Source organism: Curcuma longa, chromosome 17, assembly GCF_044706935.1.
Source record: "Curcuma longa cultivar G26 ecotype Majalengka, Jawa Barat chromosome 17, ITB_CL_G26_1.1, whole genome shotgun sequence".
NCBI lineage: Eukaryota > Viridiplantae > Streptophyta > Magnoliopsida > Zingiberales > Zingiberaceae > Curcuma > Curcuma longa.
The window spans coordinates 1,589,706-1,612,812 of record NC_133877.1 but is presented as its reverse complement, the minus strand read 5'-3'; the positions used below and the strand labels follow the sequence as shown (position 1 = coordinate 1,612,812).

At 35.2% G+C, this 23,107-nt stretch overlaps 4 protein-coding genes across 6 annotated transcripts; 2 read left to right on the top strand and 2 right to left on the bottom strand.

Moving 5' to 3' along the window:
• The first annotated feature begins 132 nt into the window (after positions 1–132).
• LOC141811931 (gamma-interferon-responsive lysosomal thiol protein-like) lies at positions 133–3,313 on the top strand. The gene is made up of 5 exons (XM_074700016.1): positions 133–363; positions 700–765; positions 1,002–1,142; positions 2,505–2,597; positions 3,050–3,313. The coding sequence occupies exons 1-5, from the start codon at positions 133–135 to the stop codon at positions 3,233–3,235; spliced, it is 717 nt and encodes a 238-aa protein (XP_074556117.1). The 3' UTR covers positions 3,236–3,313.
• A 1,366-nt stretch (positions 3,314–4,679) lies between these two features.
• On the top strand, positions 4,680–10,489 carry LOC141811852 (protein MALE DISCOVERER 2-like). 3 transcript variants are annotated; one of them, XM_074699920.1, is made up of 9 exons: positions 4,680–5,050; positions 5,117–5,252; positions 6,202–6,273; positions 7,399–7,542; positions 7,626–7,730; positions 8,560–8,933; positions 9,006–9,193; positions 9,271–9,403; positions 9,683–10,489. In XM_074699920.1, exons 1-9 carry the CDS (start codon positions 4,969–4,971, stop codon positions 10,243–10,245), a joined length of 1,797 nt encoding a protein of 598 aa, XP_074556021.1. In that variant the 5' UTR covers positions 4,680–4,968; the 3' UTR covers positions 10,246–10,489. The 3 variants fall into 3 exon arrangements, with proteins under 3 accessions (XP_074556021.1, XP_074556020.1, XP_074556018.1); XM_074699919.1 differs by having other exon boundaries at positions 8,557–8,933; XM_074699917.1 differs by having other exon boundaries at positions 8,557–9,193.
• A 740-nt stretch (positions 10,490–11,229) lies between these two features.
• On the bottom strand, positions 11,230–14,626 carry LOC141811626 (protein AE7-like 1). The gene is made up of 5 exons (XM_074699647.1): positions 14,427–14,626; positions 13,794–13,899; positions 13,350–13,449; positions 12,652–12,697; positions 11,230–11,601 (listed from the first exon to the last, which is right to left on the bottom strand). Exons 1-5 carry the CDS (start codon positions 14,536–14,538, stop codon positions 11,492–11,494), a joined length of 474 nt encoding a protein of 157 aa, XP_074555748.1. The 5' UTR covers positions 14,539–14,626; the 3' UTR covers positions 11,230–11,491.
• Positions 14,627–15,581: 955 nt separating this feature from the next.
• On the bottom strand, positions 15,582–21,853 carry LOC141848725 (S-adenosyl-L-methionine-dependent tRNA 4-demethylwyosine synthase). The gene is made up of 8 exons (XM_074736770.1): positions 20,935–21,853; positions 20,630–20,745; positions 19,420–19,595; positions 18,601–18,791; positions 18,412–18,498; positions 16,289–16,446; positions 16,003–16,213; positions 15,582–15,925 (listed from the first exon to the last, which is right to left on the bottom strand). The coding sequence occupies exons 1-8, from the start codon at positions 21,787–21,789 to the stop codon at positions 15,776–15,778; spliced, it is 1,944 nt and encodes a 647-aa protein (XP_074592871.1). The 5' UTR covers positions 21,790–21,853; the 3' UTR covers positions 15,582–15,775.
• Between the last annotated feature and the right edge of the window lie 1,254 nt (positions 21,854–23,107).

Genomic DNA, 23,107 nt, shown 5'->3' with positions numbered 1-23,107 from the left:
GAAAAAAGGTAAAAAGAAACACAAAAAGACAACAGAGTAAATGGAAAGCAAAGAGACAAGATGCCTTGTAACTTTTACATACAGGAAAGTAAAAGAAGCTACAGCTAGACGCAGGCGCAGACGCATCCCAAGATGGCTTTTTTACGCCTCTCCGTCCTCCTCTTCGCCTCGCTCGTCGCGGCTGTCGCATCTAGGAAGGTCCCATTGTCGGTGTACTACGAGGCGCTGTGCCCCTTCTGCTCCAACTTCATCGTCAATCGCCTTCCAAATTTGTTCGCCAGCGGCTTAATCTCTGCCGTCGACCTCGAGCTCGTCCCCTACGGCAATGCCAGGCTCGATTCCAACGGTTCCATCTCCTGCCAGGTCCACGCTCTCACTCTTGTAGTTACAATTATCTTCTTGTTGGAGGATCGATGTTCCATGCTCTTACAGAATTAAGTAGATGCCTAAATCTCTTTTAATCCTCATCGAGTGCCTTATTTTACAATCTAAGGATAATGTTATTCATGTTGTATGAAAATTACAATACTCTGTTCTTGAAGGGCCTAGTGAAATGCTAAGTCCTATTCTTCAACTTAACTACTGATATTCTAACTCAATAAGTTTCCTAAGGAAATGTCTAATAGTTTTTAATTTATTGTCTCTTAAAGTGGATTATTCGATTTGGTACCCTTATTTGTTTGCTATCCCTTCTTGCAGCATGGCCAATATGAGTGCCTACTGAACACTATTGAAGCATGTGCTATAAGAATCTCACCCAGTGTGGTAATGAAAACCAATTTCTAACATGCTACTCTTAGTTATTTTCTTATTCTTCAATATATGTAGTTTTGATCGATCACAAGTGGTGAATATCCTTTTTTTGGTGTTTAAAGATAACAAAGGCAACATGAATTGTTTAGGAACCCCATACATTTTCAACTAGTTTTGTCTGAGTTCTCTCTTTACCTTGAGATTGTCCTGAATGCTACTGTTCCTAATGACATCAAAACATTGTGCAGCTAGAACATTTCAGTTTCATTTACTGCATTGAGCACTCGGTAAAAGATGGTCGATATACGAACTGGGAAGCTTGTTTCCAGAAGACAGGTTTCAACTCAAAAGCTGTCATTGATTGCTACAATAGTGGATATGGGATCAAGGTTGGTTTCACCATGATTCTCATTATAATCGTTTATAATCATTTCTTGTGTTTGTATAGCAAAACACAGAATGCTTACCGACAATCTTGCAATTCGTATCATCTCACCATTTCGAAATATGTCTCTTCTAATCAGATCTCATTTCAAAGCTTGTCCAAACACTGAATTTTCAGTTTCAGCAGTAAAGGAATGTACCTAATGCAACTTAATCTTTCTACCGATGATTAGTATCATACCTTAGTGTCAGTTGACTCATAATTGAAGATGTTATTAGTCGAAGAGAATCTCCAATTATATGTTTCGGTATAATATGGAATTGATGTATGTTTGTAGAAACCAAGAGAATGGATTATATTTCATAATAAGGTGAAAGAGATGCCATTTAGGAAAACAGTAAGTCGGAACATAGAAATAAAGATTTTTGGGTTGACATTAATACTGAAGTAATCCCTTCTACCTCTATTTATAAGTAAATCTTCAACACTCTCTTTTAAGAAGTTGTAGTTTGCTACGAATTATTAACTATGGAACCTCTTAAACGATAGAATTTAGGGAAAGAAATATTGCATTCGATATGTTATCTAGGCATTACATGGGAATTAATAGGTCACTAGACATAACCATGATCTTAAAATACTAATATCTCTGTCATTCTTCCTCTAGCTGGATATTATCTATGTTCTAGAGAAATTCTCAAGCAGAGTTTAGACACAGCAATAATGAAGTTTTTGATGATGGCGCATAAAGCCAGTGATACCTTTGACCTCAATTAGTAAAGCTCCAAAGTTAGTTGATAGTGCACACAAGTGACATCTTTTCGACCTCAGATCAATCAACACATTAATAAAAGAGTGTAAAGGAAGAAAGAATGAAGAGAGATAACTAATTTCTTAAGTTGGCTTCTTCATGATAACTAAAAAAATAGGAAAACACTCTCATATAGGTAAATAATAAGTTACATTATTCCATAGTTGTGCATTCTACTCCTGTACTAGTGTAACAAGATAGTTCATTTGGTACAATTGTTATGTTAATGAAAATGCATACAAGAATTATTGATACATTCAAGACTGATGTAGAGTTTCTTAGAAGGTGTATATTTCCTCCACTAAATAAAAAATCCAAAGATTTGCTTTAGTTATACATTCACGAGCAAATTTGCTTGCAATATTCACTTAATTCTGAACATGTACTCTCTTGCTGATTCTTCAGCATTGGATATGATCAACTGATACTTTTCTCTTTAGTTACTGATTATTTCCTGCGTGTTTGGAACGGAAAGTGGCATATCACAATAAGATGGATAAAACTATGTTTGCTTTTGCATAAAACAAGTTTTGATAGATGAAACTTTTTCTGCAGCTTGAACTACAATATAAAGCAAAGACAGATGCACTTCAGCCCCCTCACCTTTACGTGCCTTGGGTAGTAGTTAATGGAAAGCCACTTTATGAGGTTTGTCTGCTAAATTCAGAAACAATGGACTATATATTAGTTTTTCCTGCATCAAATTGTTGGTGCCATTAGTTCAAATATCCTGCACCATGAAATGCATACAACAATATAAGATTTATTTAAATTTCAGTAAAATGACAGTTAGAATGATATTACCAATTTAACTTCATCTTGCATTTGCTCTGTTCATGCTATACTTACAAACCCTGTAAGCATGCAGATACTTTCCTTAAAAATGTGATTTTTAACTCCCTTAAGGCAGGACCATTTGAGCAGAAGATTAAGTAAATCATAATCATACAAAGTTCAACTGCGGGATTACATTTTTAGTACTTAATTTTCTCTATCAATCACTTATTATATCATCAACTGTATACTTTAATGCAGTTTTCGATTCTTGGAGTTTGTTATGGTTGACATATTATTGATTGCTCTGCTTATTCTTATTGTAGGACTATGACAATTTTGAGCACTACATCTGCAAGGCTTATGGTGGAGCACCTCCTAAAGCTTGTGAAGGCCTCCTAACCATTTCGAAGAACACAATTAGGAAAGAAGAGGAGCCATTTTGCCTTGTTGAGGGAAGGAATAGCTCGTCGACAACTAAAAGGAGGCACCAAAAGGATCTTCACAATTGACTTATGGCTTCTTGCTAGTCCTCCAGCGATCGAACAACTCAACTATTCTTCATAATGCTAGATGGTGTTTGGTACTTCTACCAGCTAGTCATTCAGGATTCAACTTGTTGAAGATGTTATAAGTTCAAGATTTATTTTGACATTTTAGTTGATTAGTGGGTTGTTAGAGCCTCTTAACATGTGTTTTAGCTAGATTGAATAAGATAATTTCAGTAATTACTCTTGTTGTTTTGATGTTTTCCTTGATAAACTTCATATCCATGTCTTGGGTACTATTTATAAATTGCAATGAAACTTAAAGATCATTTGCTCTTCTTATGATTGCATGTGTTTGGTTGGTGAAGCTTACCTTCATGGGCTATAGTTGTTTGCTTATGGTTCATGGGTTAAGGAAAGTTGCCCTCGGAGTTATGGTGCAGTTGTTAGACCTTCAACGTCGATTGATGCTGACAGAATTGTGATTATTTTGAAGGCGGAAGATTAAAGGAGAATTGTAGAGAAAACAAGCACGAGAAGTTGGAAAAACGAAGAGAAGCCACGACAAAACGAAGAGAAGTCACGACGGCGCCGTCTCTAAGGTCTTGTCAAAAAAGAAAATTTTATTCAATAATCAAAAGTTATTCAAAAGCAGCTAAATATACGTATAAATAAACCTTAAACCAAATCCTAACTTGAAAAAGTCAAAACTACCCTAAAATTTTAAAAATAAAAAATTACTATAAATAGTAAAAAAATATGTTTGGAATTTCTAAAAAGGTATTAAATAATATCTGATGGGTCAGAAAGTGGGTCAGTATGGATTTCACCCAGTACTGAATAAAGCTCTCTGAAAGAGCTTCGATTAGAAATCGACCGTGTCTCGTTCAAATATCCAAATCAAAAGTTATGATCCGTTTAAATTTCATTCCTCATGTGTTACTCCTACGTCATGAATCTCAAACATCTTAGAGTTGAGATTCAATTGCAACGCACTGCAGGAGATTTTTCCTCCGATGAATAACAAGCTTAAGAAAGTAGATCGTCTAAATAGATCACCACGAGCGCCTTCCGATTTAACATGATGATCAATGAAAAAATTTTAAGTCATCAGTTTGAATATTCGATGTAAATTAAAAAAATTGGATCAAACCTTCCAAATAACAATCTTTAAAAAAATAAAATAAAATATTAAACAAGTAGTGAAAAGTCAACTTTTTAACAAAATTATATAAAAAAAAATCAGATAAAAGTAAACGAAGTAAGATATATACCTGACGGCATAGTAGCGTTAAACAAGTCATCCACTGTTTGACTGCGTCTAGTCTCTGCTTTCTCTCGTCACTTCCTAGAACTTGCCTATAATTTTCTACGAATAACTCATCGATCGAGAAAGCAGCCAAAAGCAAAGCATAAGAGTTGTCGCTGAGAGGCGAACAAATCAAACCTCTTGTGAACGATCCCAAAAGGAACACTTCAACGTCGCCTCTAACTTTCGTCTTCCATTTCCGCGTGCCCAGTCGCCACCCACTTTCGTTTGCCTCGAAAAGCCTTCCCTTTGCACCTCGTTTGCTTGCTTGTTTCCACCAGAACTTTGTGTTTCGAAATCCGTGTAGAAGCTGGACGGAAAGGTGCAACCTTTTGGCTTGAGGTCGGTAAGTTTGTTCTTGATTCTTGCAATCTAGTCGCAAGAGTCGGATAGGGTTGGCTGCTTTGGGTGAGAAGTGGAGGAAAAGAAGCCGATTTTATTGCTGAAGATGGAGGTTTGGATGTTGTGTGTGATCTCCGTCTTGTTGTGGGTTTCGTCGGCACGGCTCTGCGCTTCTCTCAATCAAGAAGGTACCTTTCTTGTGTTCGTTGATTCTTGAGAGAGTCTATGCGTAATGATTTGTAATTTATATACAGGGATAGCTCTCCTGGCGTTTAAAGGGAGGATAGAGGCTGATCCTTATGGTGCTTTATCAAATTGGGATGAAGGCGCCCATGATCCTTGCTTGTGGTTTGGCGTGGAGTGCTCTGATGATGGAGAGGTCGTGGTTTTGTAAGTCATTGATATTTTTTGCCAAAGAAGAAAATTACTTTTTATTGCTTGTGTTTGGAAACAAATTGTAAACATGGAGAGGGAAACAACAAAGGTAATTTATATTATACAAGATTTGCAGTGTAATTTTACATTGATAAATAGGAAGTATATGGAGAAGGAACTAACAAAGGTATACAACCCTAGTACTTTCTATCTTAATCATCGTGATACTCATTTGCCCAATGTCTATTTAGCTTAATTGCTGTTCCAGCACACAAGGCATGATTATCTCTGCTTGCTTGTGTGCATAGGACACAATTATGGTTCTCGTGGGCTCCTCATCACCTTGTGCCTATAGCGCTCATGCACGCTGCCTCCTTCTGTGCAAAGCAGTAGAACAGAACCACCTTCATGTGCAACACTCACACATTGCCTCCTTCCATTCTCTATGTTTCCGGTTTTTGCTTGCTTGCATTGCACAGGGCACGTTTGTCACGTCTGCTTCTGCGTCATTTTTTACTTGCATGTTCTGCCTTCCTCTGAGAGATTTACAGGTTCACTAGCCACCAATCTTAGCGAACTTTTACCTACTAGCTAAGATTGCTTTAGTTCTTAGTAGTCACTTCACTAGTTGGATGTCAAGCATGCCTTGATCCACAATGTCCTTATTGAAGAAGCAATTATATGTAGAGAAGACTACCAAGGGTGTAAATCCCTAATGTTCTTTAACTACTAATAACAACTTTAAAATATGCTACTTTTCCCATCTTTAATTTTATATGTGAAGAAGCACCAATTAGAAATTGGAAGTAAAAAATATACTGCATTGAGAATTTTTCTATATCCATGCATTTAGGCAGTTGTAGACTAACAATCTAGATAATGCCAATGAAATGACTTTTTGAAGTTGAAGTGCAATGATCTTATTTCATTAACACTTCCAATTCTAAAGTTGTCATTGCTGCAGGAAACTGAGAGATCTCCATCTTAAAGGGACACTCGCACCTGAAATTGGAATGCTCACCCATGTCAGAGCAATGTAAGAATTTTGCAGAAGGGAAAAGTATTTGTAGTAAACTCTATGTTTTGTGATCAAACTTAAGTAGGTCATCATCTTTAATTGATTATTTATCTTCTAGTTATGTTTTTGTGATCATGTAATTCTTACAGCTCTTCTTTACCTTGTGAAAACTAAAAATTGTTCGTTAGAGAATAATCGAAACTGTGGATCTTTTCATAGAAATTCCCAGAAAGTTCTAGCCATCTAATAAAGTTTTATGAATTCAAATTTAATTAGTTAAACAATGTTCTGTGTAGAATTAAGATTTTGTAATTGATTATGTTTAACAAACAACACTGTATGCTCTATAAGATTAGGCATCACAACTCTATTGGATGAACTTGTTTGGTCTCAAAACAAAGGATTTTGAAATGACAAAAAAGGATGAATATAATCTGGAGAAACACTTGAGAAATGCATTATGGAATAGCTCAGTGTTTTATGCTGATATGAGAAAGTATAGATCAAGAAAAGCACGTGCAAGCTTAAAATACTAAGAGATATGAAAGCTCTTGAAAGGTAATCTGTTTCTTGAGAAGAATACCATCCTTGCTAACAAAAAAATTGAAGGAAAAACATACTTGTATCAACTTTGCAACAGATATAGTAGTTAGTTATTAGGTAGTCACTTCGACATAAGTGAGCTAGATAAACATCTAATTCATTATATCATAATAAATTGTAAAATATAAAATATCTAATAGCATAGTTTATTGATACTACATCCTTAATGATATTCATGGAAATAACTTTAGCAAGTGTGGTAATATACAACATTCTTTAAATTACTCAGGGGAATAACTTAACGAGTGCCTGCTATTCAAGGCACATATATGGATAACCAGCAATGGTTTTTTCTCCATGCCATAATGAACTGTGCCGAACAGTTGAATTATTCATGCTGCATTTAAAACTTGGTTGGTCTTTCTAGTAACTTTTTGTTCTTTCTAACCAATATCACTATTCTAATGCGGGACAGTGGGAGTATTTCACTTCATAAAAATTTGCAATTATTGATGCATAGCCTTCCTAATAAGAAGTGAAGGCATTGCTTCTCAATTATTCTTTTCGAATATTATCCTTACTCATCTCTTTTTTCTGTAGCATTTTACATAATAATTCCTTGTATGGGTTGATTCCTGTGGAGATTGGGAGATTAAAGAATTTGGAATTGTTGGACTTGAGTCATAATAATTTTAATGGACCACTACCTTCTGAACTTGTCAAAATTTCATCCCTACAAATTATGTAAGTACAAGAGTCAATCTAATTTATCATAGATTTTGGTTTCCAGATAGCAGATTTGTGATCATTATCTTGGTAACTTACAGTTTCCTCGGAAGCAATGCATTGTCTTGTTACCTGTCTGAAGGCAGCATGCTTATGGAGACGGAAATTGATGAAGTGCTGGTCTCTTCAAATAGACAAGTTACGAGGTAATTGCTCAATTATAGAATTAGTTCTGTATATTGGGTAGCAAAAAGAATCTTTGCAGCTTAAATGATGAATTAGCTCTTTAGCATTTCATCTTTTGATTTTTTTTTTCATTCCGAAATAGTTAATATACCGTAACAATGTTGGTAACTAATCACTTCATATTTTGCTAGGTTTATCTTCTTAATTACTTTGGATTTTGTGACTTTGAAGGTTTCCATTTAATTGTTGGGTTATGGATAGGATAAATCTAGCTTACACTTTACATGTTTTGACTAATATAGCAGGATTTATTCATTGTCCAATCGTGTAGCTACATGGCTAACATGGCACATTCTAATGGGTCGACATGCCACATTATACTTGGAGTTAATTATCATAATTATGAGTTAACAGAATCCCTAAACTGTAGGTTAAATATTCAAACACTAAAATATGCCGTGTCGCATGCTTATTCACTAGAATATTGAATGAGTTGTGTCATTTTACTATTAATTTGGACAATTAATAGGAAAGTTGAGAAGTTGACAATGGGCTAAAAAAAGAATTTATTTTAAAGAATGTTTATATCTTCAACTATTTAGCATTCTTTCATTACTTTGGTTTGATGAGTGTTCTTGCATTAAATATCCTTACAAGTTTGAAGTAGACATTCTCCTTGAAATGCTAACACGCTCAAGCTTCAGACATACTTGCTTCTGCCATTAATTTTTGCTCAAGGAGCAAGATTAGATTGAAAATAAAACTGAGTTTTGTTTCTCAAAGATTGTTATATTTTGATTCAGACTTTATACATTGATTTTTTTGCTAAGTCTTTTTTATCTTTAGTAGGAACGTTGAAAATGCAACTATCAGGAGGCTTCTTTCGGACGGTGTCCGAGCAAATGACATTTCCCAGACACAGTCATCTCATCCATCTCCATCTCCATCTCCATCTCCATCACCATCACCAGTGTCATCACCTACAAGGCCGTCAAATGATGTCGACAGAAACAGTCTTCGGCCTGCATCTCCTCCAACCTCAGATTCAACAGACCATAAATCGACCCAAAAATACTTGATTGTTTTTCTGGTGATTGTTGGAGCAATAGTGTTCATTTCCATGGCTGGTTTATATTTTCTATGTTATCGTGCAAACAAGTCTGCCACTGTGATGCCATGGACAACTGGATTAAGCGGGCAATTGCAGAAGGCATTTGTTACAGGCATGTTTATTTTTACATTATATCGATTTTGTAGTTGTCATTTTTATTCATTATCATATTTGTTGATGGCAGGTGTACCTTCTCTGAAACGTTCGGAGCTTGAAACAGCATGTGAACAATTCAGCAACATAATTGATTCTTCATCTAATTGCACGTTGTGCAAAGGAACACTTTCGAGTGGAGTTGAAATAGCCGTGACAACTGCTATCACTTCCGCGGAAGATTGGAAGGAATGTTATGAAGTAAACTTTAGGAATAAGGTACCCTGTCTTCTTACTTTCCAGTGGACAGTTAGTTGGTGGTGAGTCTAGATCAATTGAAATTGTCTTATTTTCAGATCGATACATTGTCGAAAGTTAATCACAAGAACTTCATGAACCTCGTCGGTTATTGTGAAGAAGAAAAGCCTTTCACTAGGATGATGGTGTTTGAGTATGCTTCAAATGGGACACTCTTTGAGCATTTGCACAGTGAGTATCAATATTTGCCAGTTTTAGTTATCATTATAAGATAGATACTCTAAATCCATAAATTACAATCACAGAGAGCAATAGTCAAATTCGATAAATTGCGATCAATTTCTTTTTATCATTTCGGTAGATCAATAAGAAATCAGGAGTATAGAGGAAGTATTTGAATTCACAGCAGAGTTGAGTTTTAGGAATTTTAAAATGCTGTAATTTAGAGAGAACTTCTTTTCTCCATATAAACCTTTGGAAAGTTTTGTATGACATTCAAACAATTTGCAGTCAAAGAGGCAGAGCAACTAGACTGGACCGCTCGTCTACGGGTAATCATGGGAATCACGTATTGCCTACAGCACATGGAACAGCTGAATCCTCCTCTAGTCATTCGAAATTTGAGCTCGTCGTCCATCTATCTTACCGAAGATTGTGCAGCAAAGATTTCTGATCTTGAATTTTGGAACGAAGAAAAAGAAGCAGAGCTAGCATATGAAGTCTCAAAACAGAACATTGTCTACAAGTTCGGAATTGTTCTACTGGAAATCATTTCTGGAAGGCTTCCTTTTTCAGAGGATGATGGTCTACTTGTGCTCTGGGCTTCAAGCTACTTGAATGGGAAAAGACCCCTCATGGACATGGTGGACCGGACTCTCACGGCTGTTGGCATCAAACATATCACTGAACTCGCAGATGTGATACGATCCTGCATAAATGTTTCCCCTGAGAAGACACCAACAATGACCGAGGTTGCGGAACGCCTAAGAGTGATTACATCGATTACACCTGAAGAAGCTTATCCAAGACTGTCGCCGCTATGGTGGGCAGAACTAGAAATCATATCTCAGTAGGATAGATCAAGATAGACTAAGCGAGTTAGTCAAAATATCCTTTTATCATAATTGTAAATGTTTTTCCTGAAAATGTACCACAATGGAAGAGAAATGTATTTGTTTAGAGTTTGTTTGTTTGAAAATAGAGAATGCATGTATATTAGCTCTATAGTTGCACTTTCAGACATACACTGGCCTAAAAGTGTTGCAACAATGTACAAAAAATGGTGTATGATTGTTTTGTATATTTCCTTTATGAACATGAGTTGTGCTTAAAGTTCTACAAGTTTACTGCCCTTCTCTTTGACAATAGTTTGTAATTAGTGTAAGTAGTCATTTGGGTGGCATTTACTTCAGATAATTTTCCTTGTTAACTTTAGATTGGTGTGTTGTGTGATGATAAACTGATGGTGCAAATAAGTGTTGATGGTTACGAGTGTAAACATTCAAGTTTATTTATTTATTGAGCTTGTTTATTAAAAATCTTATCAAGCTCAAGTTGAACTAAAATTTGTTCATGAACATTATTCAAGATAATCTTTATTGAATGAAATATCAAATTTCTTCACGAACATACAGTTCATTTATGATTTTCAGGCTGTTAGTAGACAAATAAAATGCTTGCAAAATGTATGCATGCTAGTTCCAAGCTAGTCTTCAAATTTCTTACAGAATGACATTTAGAAAATCTGTAGGTACCTTAAAGAATCATAGATTTATGACTTTAAATACCCTACAGATACCCCCACTTTGAATCATTGTTGCTCATAAACCAACTTTGTTGGAATAAATGTTGATAAAGAGTGTATTAATGGTTGCTGTAAAATCTTTGGGATGAGTGTTGTTTCAAGGTCGCCAAAATCATACAAGAAAGGAGCACATTCTATTCATGAGTACAACCTAAGCAAAGGGTAAAGAGAAATAGATGGATCAACCAGAAATGTGCATATAGCTCACAAATAATAGTCAAGAGATGATATAATCTGCTATAAGTAAATAATCTAAAAGGAAAAGTTGATTGATACACCAAAATATAACTGCCTTCATATTGCTACATTTATTTTGATAACAACTGCTACATAGAAGATAGCTTCTGTATAAGACTACAAAAACTACATAATACCTTTGACCAAAAAAACACATAATATCACAAGTCACTGAGATGACCTGAGACGAATTTATATAACATATAGCTAAAACCCACAAGCAGTTCGGTTCAACAGAACTGATATACAGTGGAAACTACAAGGAAAAATATGAGTAACTAACATGAATATAGCTCATTGGAGTAGAGACACTCATCCACAAGTTGACGGAGGCTAGGGTTTTCCAAAGCTGCAGAGACTCTCTCCTTGTCATTCAGCTGCTTATTAACTGCATTACCAAGGGCTCCATGCTTAGTTTCTTTACAATTACAATAAATGCAACTGATCACAGTCTTTGTTTATTATACCTATGGTAACTCTCTGGTATCCAGTGAATTCTGGTTGCAAAATGGCTTATGGAATGTCAGATTGGTATTCCATCTCTATCCTAAGCTATTTTACGTATCAAGTTTGGGAATTGTTATGTCATCTAGAGTTTAAAAAATACATATTCTTATCCATGGTAACATAGGATTTAGGTAAGCATTGAAGTGAAATTTATGGCATTAATATATCTTTTTATTGTCAACTTGAGAATATCAAAATAGATGTGTGCATCTATTAGAACTCATAAAATAAAATATAATGTTATTCCTAGATGGGACAATGGTTGGGATGGGACCTTTCATGTAGGTGTAGCTCAAATGTTGAAAGTAATTAAAAAAATATATATAGAATGTGAATCACATGAACATGTTCAAAAGTAACAGTTAGATCGGATAGTTAGGTAAAAAAGGTGAAGAAATCAATATAATTCGAAGAGATCTAAATGACTCGAGACATATAATGTTGACTTAGTTAGAGCACAATGGCATAATACAACATACTTATACCGTTTGATTTGATAGCTAATTGTCTTTGTTGTATGTCAGGATTCTTTCACTTTAGCTTCTAAATATCTACAACCATCATAGAGTCTTTTCATGTTATTTACACAATTTTTCCATTGAAATTCAGAATTTTTCCAGATCTGAACCATTACCAATCTCGCAAAAGCATAAACATCAAGTATCCCTTCCTTCACATTTATTAAGTTTCTTTGAAACCTTCAACGTTCAAAATTATCTATTTTGCTCCACACTTTGACTTCACCATAACTATTTAGTTTCCTCTAAGAAGATAGCAAAGATTTTTTTTTTTTTGCCTGTTTTTCTATCTCCATGTAGTATGCTTTGTTTGCGTTCTTTAATTTAGTAATGACAAGACATTGGCCTAGAAAGGTGCAAATAATATTGATACTTCACAAAAAAAAAGACAGATAAGAAACTTTTGCATTCACCTGCTTCTTCATTTGCAAGAGAACCAGGAGATACAATGATGTCAACCTGAAATTTCATTGAACTTGATAGTTAGTCATATATGAAAAGCTGTGTGCATAGTGATAGTTCATGTCAGGTATGAAATAAATAGAAGATAAGATCCAAATAAATTGTAACATACTTTTGTAGCTTGTTTGCTATTGTAGGCAGATTAATCGGTTAATCTAACATCAAAAACTTTGTTCGATATTGCTAGCTATACTTCTAAGTTTATCACAAAGTTCAGCAATCAAATTCCATAACCTTGGTCATATTTATAACAATAATTCATAAGCAAAATAAACTGAATTTCTTGAATCATATATATATATATATATATATATATATATATATATATATATATATATATAATTTAGTGAAAATAACATTGTTTACCATAGAAAACCTAGACAATAAATCAAAGTGTCACGAATCTTTCTATCTCTAACTTGAGTTGTGTAAATGTTTCTTTCAGTACAAGTGTTTATTTTCCCTTGTTCTACTACTTCAGTAAATCAATAAGAAAGTTTGAATTGCATTCTAATTACATAAACAAAGAATATCAGATGAATTGCATTCTGATTCTATTTCTGTAAACTAAGAAAAAAATATCAAGCATTTCACAATAAATAGTGCTGATAATTAAACCTAGAGAGAATAGGTAAAAATAATAACTAACCTTAAAATGTGGGGGAAAGCACTGCATTAACTTAACCCTTAAACACAGACCAATTACTGTTGCCATACTGCAGTGCTTAACTGTTGGAGTGAAGGTTATCCTACACATATCGAAGAAATTAGTACAGTGAAGATTAATAATGATGTTGGAGACAGTACTCAGATCATAATATACAACAGATACGATTATAGAATTGTGATGGTGATCAAAGAATGAAGTTTCCTCTAAAAACCAGCAGAAGCCGCCTTACTTCCAGTGCAAAAGAAAAACAACTCATCTTATTAGTTTCAAGATCCATTTTTTTTCTCATTGCAAAGAGCCTATCAATTGGTGGATTAACACAAGGCCATACTTTCAATAAATTCTCAGACATCATAGTGGATACTTTTGAGCCATAAATATAACAGCATCAGGATTGGAGAAAAAAGAACATTTGACACCCACTTGATGCGGCCTAGCTTCTCATCAACGGCGATAGACTCCTCCGAGAGAACACTGAGCTGCTCCAAAGAATAAGGATGCTCCGGATCCTTGATATCCCTCACCGAATCTAATCGCTTAAGTCAAGAAACGACTCCAAAGTAGCATTATTCTTCAGGAACAAAATAAACCGGCAACGAATCCACGAAAAAAAAAATCAACTGAACATATATGGATTAACACAGAACAAATCCAAAAAAAAAACATTGACGGCTAAAACTCATCAACAAAGAGAAGGAACTCACACAATAAAAAGGACAAGAGACAGAAGCAATAAATTGGTTCGTCGGCACTATCAAAGGCATAGGAGGAATCGGGAGTGAAGATCCATGAAATCCCTCAACCAATTGTCATAAAAACAGCAAAAGACGCCGAAAAGAAACAATCAATGAATTAAAAACAAGCGCACTGAAGGAACGCATGAGATCGAAGATAAATACATGGAGGGAATCAGGCCGTTGGAGCAGTAATCCCCCTTACCTCCTGGCGAAAAAAATCAAACTTTCCCTAAAAAGCGGCATCACAAACCGAAATCAAGCAATCACATCAACAGATCGGAGAACAAGGCGAGCAAAGGAAAGCACGATGGCAGGATACCAAAAACATCGAGGGCGTCGAGGGCATCGTCGGAGTGGATATCCTCCGACCGAACAATCCTCTCCCTCTTGGCGTGCACCACAGGGTTGGCGTTGATCATCCCCAGCGTCATGGCTCCGTCACTGAAGACTGCAGTCGCCAATCTTTCCTCGTCTCGCGCTCTTCTTCACTCGCAACTCGCCTTTGACTGCGTCCGCGAACCAAACGATTCGACTCGTTCAGATAATATTATTGGAAAAAACCTAAATATACAATTTGCTATATATATTTTTTAATAAATCCAACATAAACTTTAACAGTTAAAATATAATACTAATTAAAATTGCCATAACAATATTATAAAAATGTATTTTTAAGATGAAAAATAATATAAAATATTATTTAAAATCACTTTATTGAATAGATAGAGTGAAATTTTATCAAAATAAGTATCATTATCAAAATATCCTCCAAAATTTTACTAATGTCAAAACGCCCATTAATTTTTTTATTTTATTATCAAAATTACTAGATCGTAAAAATTAAATATTTAAATTATAAATAAAAGTTTTAAAAAATAAAAAGGTAAATAGATATTTTGATTAAGAACACTTACTAAACATTTGAAAAAGTATAATTACCCTACATTTGTCCAACATGATTAATTTTCAAAAAATTTGACTATGAGTATTGAACCACTTTGTATTTCTTGAATTTATTCTAACGACTGAAAAACTTTCATGAAACTAAATCAATCATCTTCAAAATTAATCAATTCAAAAAGTTGGACACATGAATAATTTAAAAAGAAAAAAGAAAACATGCAATCCATAACAATATTTGTTGAATTATCCGAAGCCTTAGTTTTGCACGTTAATTAACTTGTTACATTGGTTCCAATGAAGTAATACTAAATAAATGAAAACAATCCAAACAATGGAACTAATGCATAAAAATACAAACAGAAAAAACAGTATCATTCAACACAAAGTTGCTGATGAAGTACATGGTTAGGCATTATCAAACATACATATAAAATAGCTGCATTATTTACATAGTTTAATGCTTATGTTGATGTTTTGTGTGCAGTTAATTTAGTATACAATATTTGTTGTAATATTGTAGTGTAATATTGATGAGTGAGTGAAAAGAGACCTAGTAGTGTATGGATATGCATATAATGAAACTAAATTGGACAAATAACTAACTCATCTTGTTCATGTCACCAAAAAAAAAAAAAACCTCTGCTTCAGCAAGTAATAATATATGTATATTCGTCCTACAACCAAAATGCTTATCATGTTTGGCGATAGATAATTTGGGTCCACTAATGGAGGAAGATGCATAATCTTATCTGAAACTGAAACCAGCTAGTTCTGAAGGCTTGCAGTTCCATGACGCCTCTCCTTCTTGTATCGAGATTGATCTGGATCAAATCCACCTTCTTCAGCACCATAGATAGCCCAGGATGGTGTGCGAGCCATGTAGTCTTCTGTCCTAAATGGCTTTCCTGAAACCACCTGTTTCCGGTTTCCGAAAAACTTAGCAGAAGGCAGTGAGTTAAGAGGTATTACAAGAGAGCTCCTAAGGAATGTACCAGCTCATGAAACCGTTCATAATCTATCCATGTGTGCCATTCACCATTTATCTTGAACCTGTCAACTTTTGCCAGAAGGACGCAGCAAGAATGAGCATGCTCACAAGCAACTTCGTATTCGCCACTGCTTTTCCTGGCCAAAGCCTCTGAGAAGGCTTTAACATCAGAATGCCAAGGGACGTTATCCATTGTCAACTTTGATGTAGCAGACCTGTCACGATCAAGCAGCAGTTAGCATTGTGAGCAAAGAAATTGCACAATTTATAAAACTTGAGTATAAACTCACGAGCCACAGTAAGTCACTCCTTTGATTTCAATTAAGTCAGGCTTTCCAACACTCAGCAAGTTTGCATATGCATCTAAATCTTCTGCATTCCATCCATTAACCAAAGTTAAGCGGTAAACAGTCCGTTGTTCTTTGTCTCGCAATGCTTTTAGTGAATCCTGATAACAGTTAATCAAAGCAGATCCAAAGTAAAAAAATTTGCATTTATTTCTCACATGAATGCAACATTTGATAAATTTAGCAAAATGGTTATCGCACTGCCTTTAGGATGCTTATGCTCTCATACAATAAACCAAAATCCAAAATATATATGCAGGCAATAGGTAACATTGTGGTGGAACCTTATAGCACTACAGATAATCGACTACTTTTACTGCCATAAATATGCAACATCAGAACTGGACATTAGATATAAATCAATTGGCAAATTAAACGAACAGAACATGAAAGAGCAGGCAAATTGTTCAATATCAAATATTCCATGTAATAATGTCCAGACTATAAAAAAGATCCCATACTGCTAATTTCAATTATTCATGTTTAAATTGGGTTTCCACAACTCTCTTCCTCTTGCAAGACCTCCAATAGAAGCATGCAGTCATGAGATATTTGACAAACACACTTGGATTTAACTTCCCCTTGCTTGTGCAGTGCCAAGTGACTATTTTGTTCTGATCCCAATGCACTCAACAATTGCTGCATCTCCTTTCAAAGGTACAGCCCGGTGCACGAAGCTCCCACCAAAATCCCTTTCTTCTACTATTGCCCACATCACATGGCAGCAACCTTACCGTTGCGCCAAGGCTCCCCTTCTCCTAGAGGTCACGGGTTCAAATCCTGTCTTGCCAAAGGCATGACATGCTTTCAATACACCACCAAAAATCCTTTTCTTCTAGCCCACATCACAAGAATACAAAAACCAATGTAGATACAAAAACCAATGTAGATCAATAAGAGTCTCCCATGTAACACTCCACAGCACTTCAGAACCCAATCCCATCTTGCCCACTTGCAAAAGCCTTCACCATTGCAACCCAATCTGGCAACTCAAATTTCCTTTCAATGAAATAGCAGAAGCCCTCCCACAATAAACAACACCACCTTTCTGCAACTTTTCGTCACCTCTACCTACAGAAAATCTGCTAAAGCCAACTAAAGCCATAAAATTAGAAGATGCAAAGATGGGATTGGGTTGCAAGTGAGGAGAGAACTTCAAAATGTGAGTCAACTATCTTAATTATTTGGCAAAAAAAAAAAATTAAGTTTGTGAAGTTATTGTTGTTCTTAGTTAAGAATTTATTGCAAGTGTGGAGAGAAACTTTTCAATAATGAAGTTCGTGAAAAGTGATTTGTATAATGGTATAGGGGATTAAATGTCAAATAATTATTTGGCTACTTTCACTGATAAAGTCTTTCAATAGCTTCAACACTGAGGCCATTGTGCAAAGATTGCAATTGATTAAATTATGTCGAGTACAATTATGACATGTAAGAATTTTCTTTTGGCACTTATGGAATATAAAAAATTAAATGTCAAATTTCTGTTTGTTTACTTTTAGGTTGAACATTTCCTTTTTGGATATATTCAATATTGTCAAAGCTAAAACAATTATGGAATGGTTTATAGCTAAAATCCAAATTTCAACTACTGTGAAAAGTATGTTCTTCTTATGCATTCTAATTATAAAGCATTTTAATAATTATTCTGGAAAACAATATTCTTGATAATATAATTACCAATGCACATGTGTTTACAATTTCTTTTATAATATAACATTGCACCTGCATAGAAAAAATTCTGCTCCACCAGTAGGTTTTGATTTGCTAAAATTAGTTGGATGACACATACAAAAATCAGTAAGGTATATCTAGTATTATTTCCTAATAATCCCAAAATCTAATAGGGTCAACCTACAATCTGGATGAGCAATCTAGCCTGTTCAAACTTTCATTCTAACTTCAAAATCTGGACTAGTCATAATTGTGAATGTTTATTTTAACCAGATTATTCCACATGCACCTGACAAAGAAGAATTCAAAATTTTCAAACTTATATCATGTAGCATGCTAAGCATTTGAGAGAGATATTACAGCAATTACTATTTAATTATGCAGATACTCACCAGAAAACGCTCCCAAAAGTCACCAAAGAGTGGCCTATCAATAGCCTTAAGGCTATCTTTTGTAGCTGCATCTACACTGACATATAACTGTAACCATAGAAATAGAAATCAAACATTATAGCCTAACTTCTGGCTATATGAGTTAATATCAAATTCTATATCATATTTATGACATAGGAAGAACAAAACCTGAGTGATGGGCTTCAGCATCCTTATCCTATCAGGAAATTGAGCATTTGTGACAAGGAAAGTAGAAATATGTCTCCGATGTAACTCATCAACAAGTGCATTAATCTCAGGATACATGATTGGTTCACCAACAAGTGACAAAGCACAATGTCTAGGAGAAAGACCTTCAGATAGACGTTCCGTCTTTACACCTGCACAAAATGGAGAAAATAGCATCAAGTTATTCCCACTTTGATGAAAGAAATAGGATGAAGCACTAAATTAGCAAGCCTTGAATTAAATGAAAACTTAAGTTATATATAACATAATATTGCTGAAAAAGATAAAACAAAAAAGACTATAATAGACAAACACATATCAAGAAAAAAAATTAAAGACTATACTAGACAAACATATATCAAGGAAAAAATTAAAGACTACTAGACGAACATATATCAAAGAACAATTACCAAATGATAGAGCACTTAAGTCATGAGTTCAGATAAATTTATCTATATGATATGTGCATACATATATAGTCATAACAGAAAGTACAACATTATGTAATTTGTATAAATTGATAAGTAATTGGAGTATAGTAGCAATATATTATAAGGTGAAAAAAAAAACAAGAAAGCAATCACTCAAGTGCTTTCAGGAAATGGCCTTATGATTTAATTGACTTGGACATACTAGCAATATAGCTCCATGTAGCTGACCCCAAATAGTTGGAATTGTTCCATGACCTTATGATGATGATTATGATACATTATGAACAAACATGCAAAAGGGGAAATATTTGTACCAGCTGCACTAAAACAATAGGAAAACAAGACACACCTGGAACACCTTTCATTTGCTTAATCATTTTGGTATGCTCACTGACTGCAGCATCTACAATCTCAAGAGGATCGTCCATTTTCCATTGCCAGCTCTTGCCAACAGGATTTGTGTGGTGCCTCCAACAGAATACACATTTGTTTGCACAAGCCAAACTAGGAGTTGCTTCCATGCATCTGTAGAATATGCAAGGAAATAGAATATTTACACCAGTCCAACATAAATGAAAACCATTTCTATCTAACAAGAAGTGTTCTGAAGGCACATCTCTACATTCCTTTTTTTTTATATAACTTGATTAGTGAAAAATTGTTCAAACCATTTTATCTCAGAGACTACCATCCTCCTAACTAGCTAGCAGCGTATACAATGTCCTCAATAGTTCATCCAGAGCTTTGCTACTTCAATCATGCAAAGTTAAGAATCTTTCGTTCATGGCAACCTGTTGCTAAAGGAAAATTTCATTTGACTCTGATCTAAAAGCATTCACATAGCTTCATTATCCCATGATAATGAGATAAAATAAGCATAAGAATAACGTCTGACAACTGTATTTTACATATCCATATCTATCCTGAAACCAATAATAAACCAAATAATACAGGAACTTCAACAAGAAAGGCAAACAAGAAGATTTATTTTTTCATGAAATTTGTCTGCAACATTAAGATAGGTTGATTTCTAACAGGATAACAGATATTTTATCTATGATATTGTTAATTGTTACATTATCAACAAAAATTGACTGTTAACTAGTGTCAAGCTATGTTCAAAAGCATGATTACATGTTGAAGAGAAAAAGGTACAGCAATTATATTTGGCAAAGATCTCTTGCTCAAATATCTCAGCTACTAATGCTCTTATATCTACCTCCAGCATGAATAGAAACAACTATACGATCCATCAGCCACTGCACTAGTTACACTTTCTTGCACCCAACTTGACAGAATTTCATTTCTAGACTTTAGTGAATTGGTGGTGGACAATGAAAAATTACAAGAATTAAGTATCCGAAAATAAAAATTAAATGATACAAATTTTCTTCAAGTAAATATTGCACTGTGAACTAGTCAAAAACTATGAAATCCAGAAGCAAGATTCAACAGGACAAGGGAATAAACCAAATTAGAGAAAGCAACAAAAAAAAAAAAGAGAGACAATGTACGAGAGCCAACTAGAAAAACAAAAAGATATGAGAGGTTCATTTTACCTATGACTCTCAATACCATAAAAGGAATGCTTGTAACAGCCCCCACGGCCACGAAGTTGTGACTTTGTCCACCTACATAGTTTTACCCCACTATGTGAACCAATAATTTTATATCCCTGCAACAATGATGTAAGAAATGGGAATATAATTATGCTAATTCTAAAAATTTGGTGAAAGAAATAAAAGAAATATGACTACATAAACCAACATTAATGTAAATGCAAAAGAAGTCAATTTAGTACATAAACCTACATTAAAGAAAATGCAAAAGAAGTCAATAATAAAGATAGATCAACATAGTTTACCTGCTTCTCTAAGTTAGTCCTAATAACTGGTGTCACCATGTCTCTCACACCATTCTCCCTTCCATTCGTCAGAGCAACAGCAAGCTTTCTCGAAGGAGCTTTACCAGCAATATCCTCCATATCTACAACAGCCGATTCGAGGTCCTCCACCTCCGTTTCTTCATCAGTATCTTCATCAGAAACTTCAAGTCCATTGCTCTCCACCATAGAATCAAAATGCCCATCCTCCGCTACCGAGTCTCCCTTGAGCAATCCCACAATTCTCAGACACCACGACTCAAACAGATCGTCAACGTCACCAGAATCCACGTCTCCCTCCCACAACGGCAGCATCTCCGAGGCCCCAAGCGCCGTCATCCACTTAGAGAAATCCTTCGCCGCTGCGTTAAAACTGTCTCCGTACGACCTCGACCCGACTCCAAATACCGCGAACCGGCACCTGGCCAGGAGCAGTGACCCGACCCTGAAGTCCGCGGCGCTCTCCGCGAGCCATCTGGAGAGGAACTGTGCGTCAGGCGGCGGCCTTCCGTCCTCCCACGTAGATGCCACGATCAAGACGACGTTTTCCTTGGGAAGGTCCTCTGGCTCGTAGCGGCGGGGGTCGACGAGGTCGAAGGGGAGACCGTGGGAACGGAGGCGAGCAGAGAGGCGGCCAGCGAGGGATCTGGACGTTCCGGTGGATGATGCATAGAGGATCTTGCCCCTGGGGCTTGGGTTTGTGGGTTTCGGCGAGGAGACAGAGGGGTGAAGGCGGCAGCGGCGTGACTTCCAGAGGAAATAGAGGGAAGTGGCGGAGAGGAAGGCGAAGAGCGCGAGGCGAGGAGAAGGTAGAGAAGCAAGGGCGACGTCGACCATTTCGGCGGCGCTTCGCTACTCTGTCGCCGCCGGAGGCGGAGTGCTCTGACGCGAGTGCGGAACTTGGAAGAACGACGAAGGTGATCAGCCGGGCCGGATTCGGGTTAAATCGGGGGATTAATGGTCCGGTCTGGTCTGGTTAGAAGAAAAGAACAATTAACCGGGTTTGGCAAACTTTCCAAAAGAAATAACCCTTCTGCTTTAATTCTGACTCGAGGAACTGAATTTGACATATATAATGTAGCGATTTTAATATTCCGTGTGACTCCCGGCTCAAGCCTACAAGGGGCTCTGGTAAAATAATAAATTTTAATAATATTTTTTTAAATTTTTTATATATTTAAAATCATATTTTTAACAAACATATTTATATTCAAATAATAATAATATAATTCCCTACTATTTTATGAAAATAAAAATATTTTAAAATTAAATAATAATAAAATCTAATTTATATCTTATAATTTTAATCCGATGATATTTCAAAGTTCGACAAATGATCTGCGAAATTTGAAACTAGAATATTATATTGATGAAATTTCACCGTAATTAAAATATGAGAGTAATTTAGTAATAAAGATGAAATATTCAGAATAAAAAAAATCTAAAATTTTGAGAATAAAAATGAAATATTCAAAATAAAAGTGAAATATAAAGATAAATCACAAGTGACATAACAAATCTAAAATTTTTAATTTTTTTAATGTGAACGGTCAAGTTTACAACATAAATCATTGATAAGAAAATGAGAAATTAACAAAAGCATAAAAATAAGATTTGATAGGGAAATGAGAAAGATGATACTTTTATATCTTAAGATCATCAAAAATTTGTAACAAAGGATCTTAATTCTGATCGTTCTTTTCTTTGCACCCCTTGTGGTGATCTCGGAAATGTCTTGAAGAGAGAAAATAAGTTATCAAATGAGTAAGCTATTTGAAGTTGGGCAACATAGGTTATTAAGTTAATAAGGAAGGAAAAAAAAAGAATATAAAGAAACTAATAAATTAGAATTTTGAGAATTAAGAAATATTAAATATATTATAATCATATCAAAATCTTTAAAAATCAAAGACCATTCCAAACTTCTACAAAATCCAATAAAACTATTTTAATAATTTTTTATTTTCTCAAATATAATAATTAATATATTAAAAATGGGCCCTAATTTTTATTGGGGCCCCTAAGGCCTATGCCTAAAGCCGGCCCTGGTGACACGTGATCCACCGTCCATCACGCGATCGCGTGTCAAATCTAACTGTCAAAATGTGGGAATGCACAGTATTTCCCCCTCCGACCCCCGCCGCTTCCGACCCGA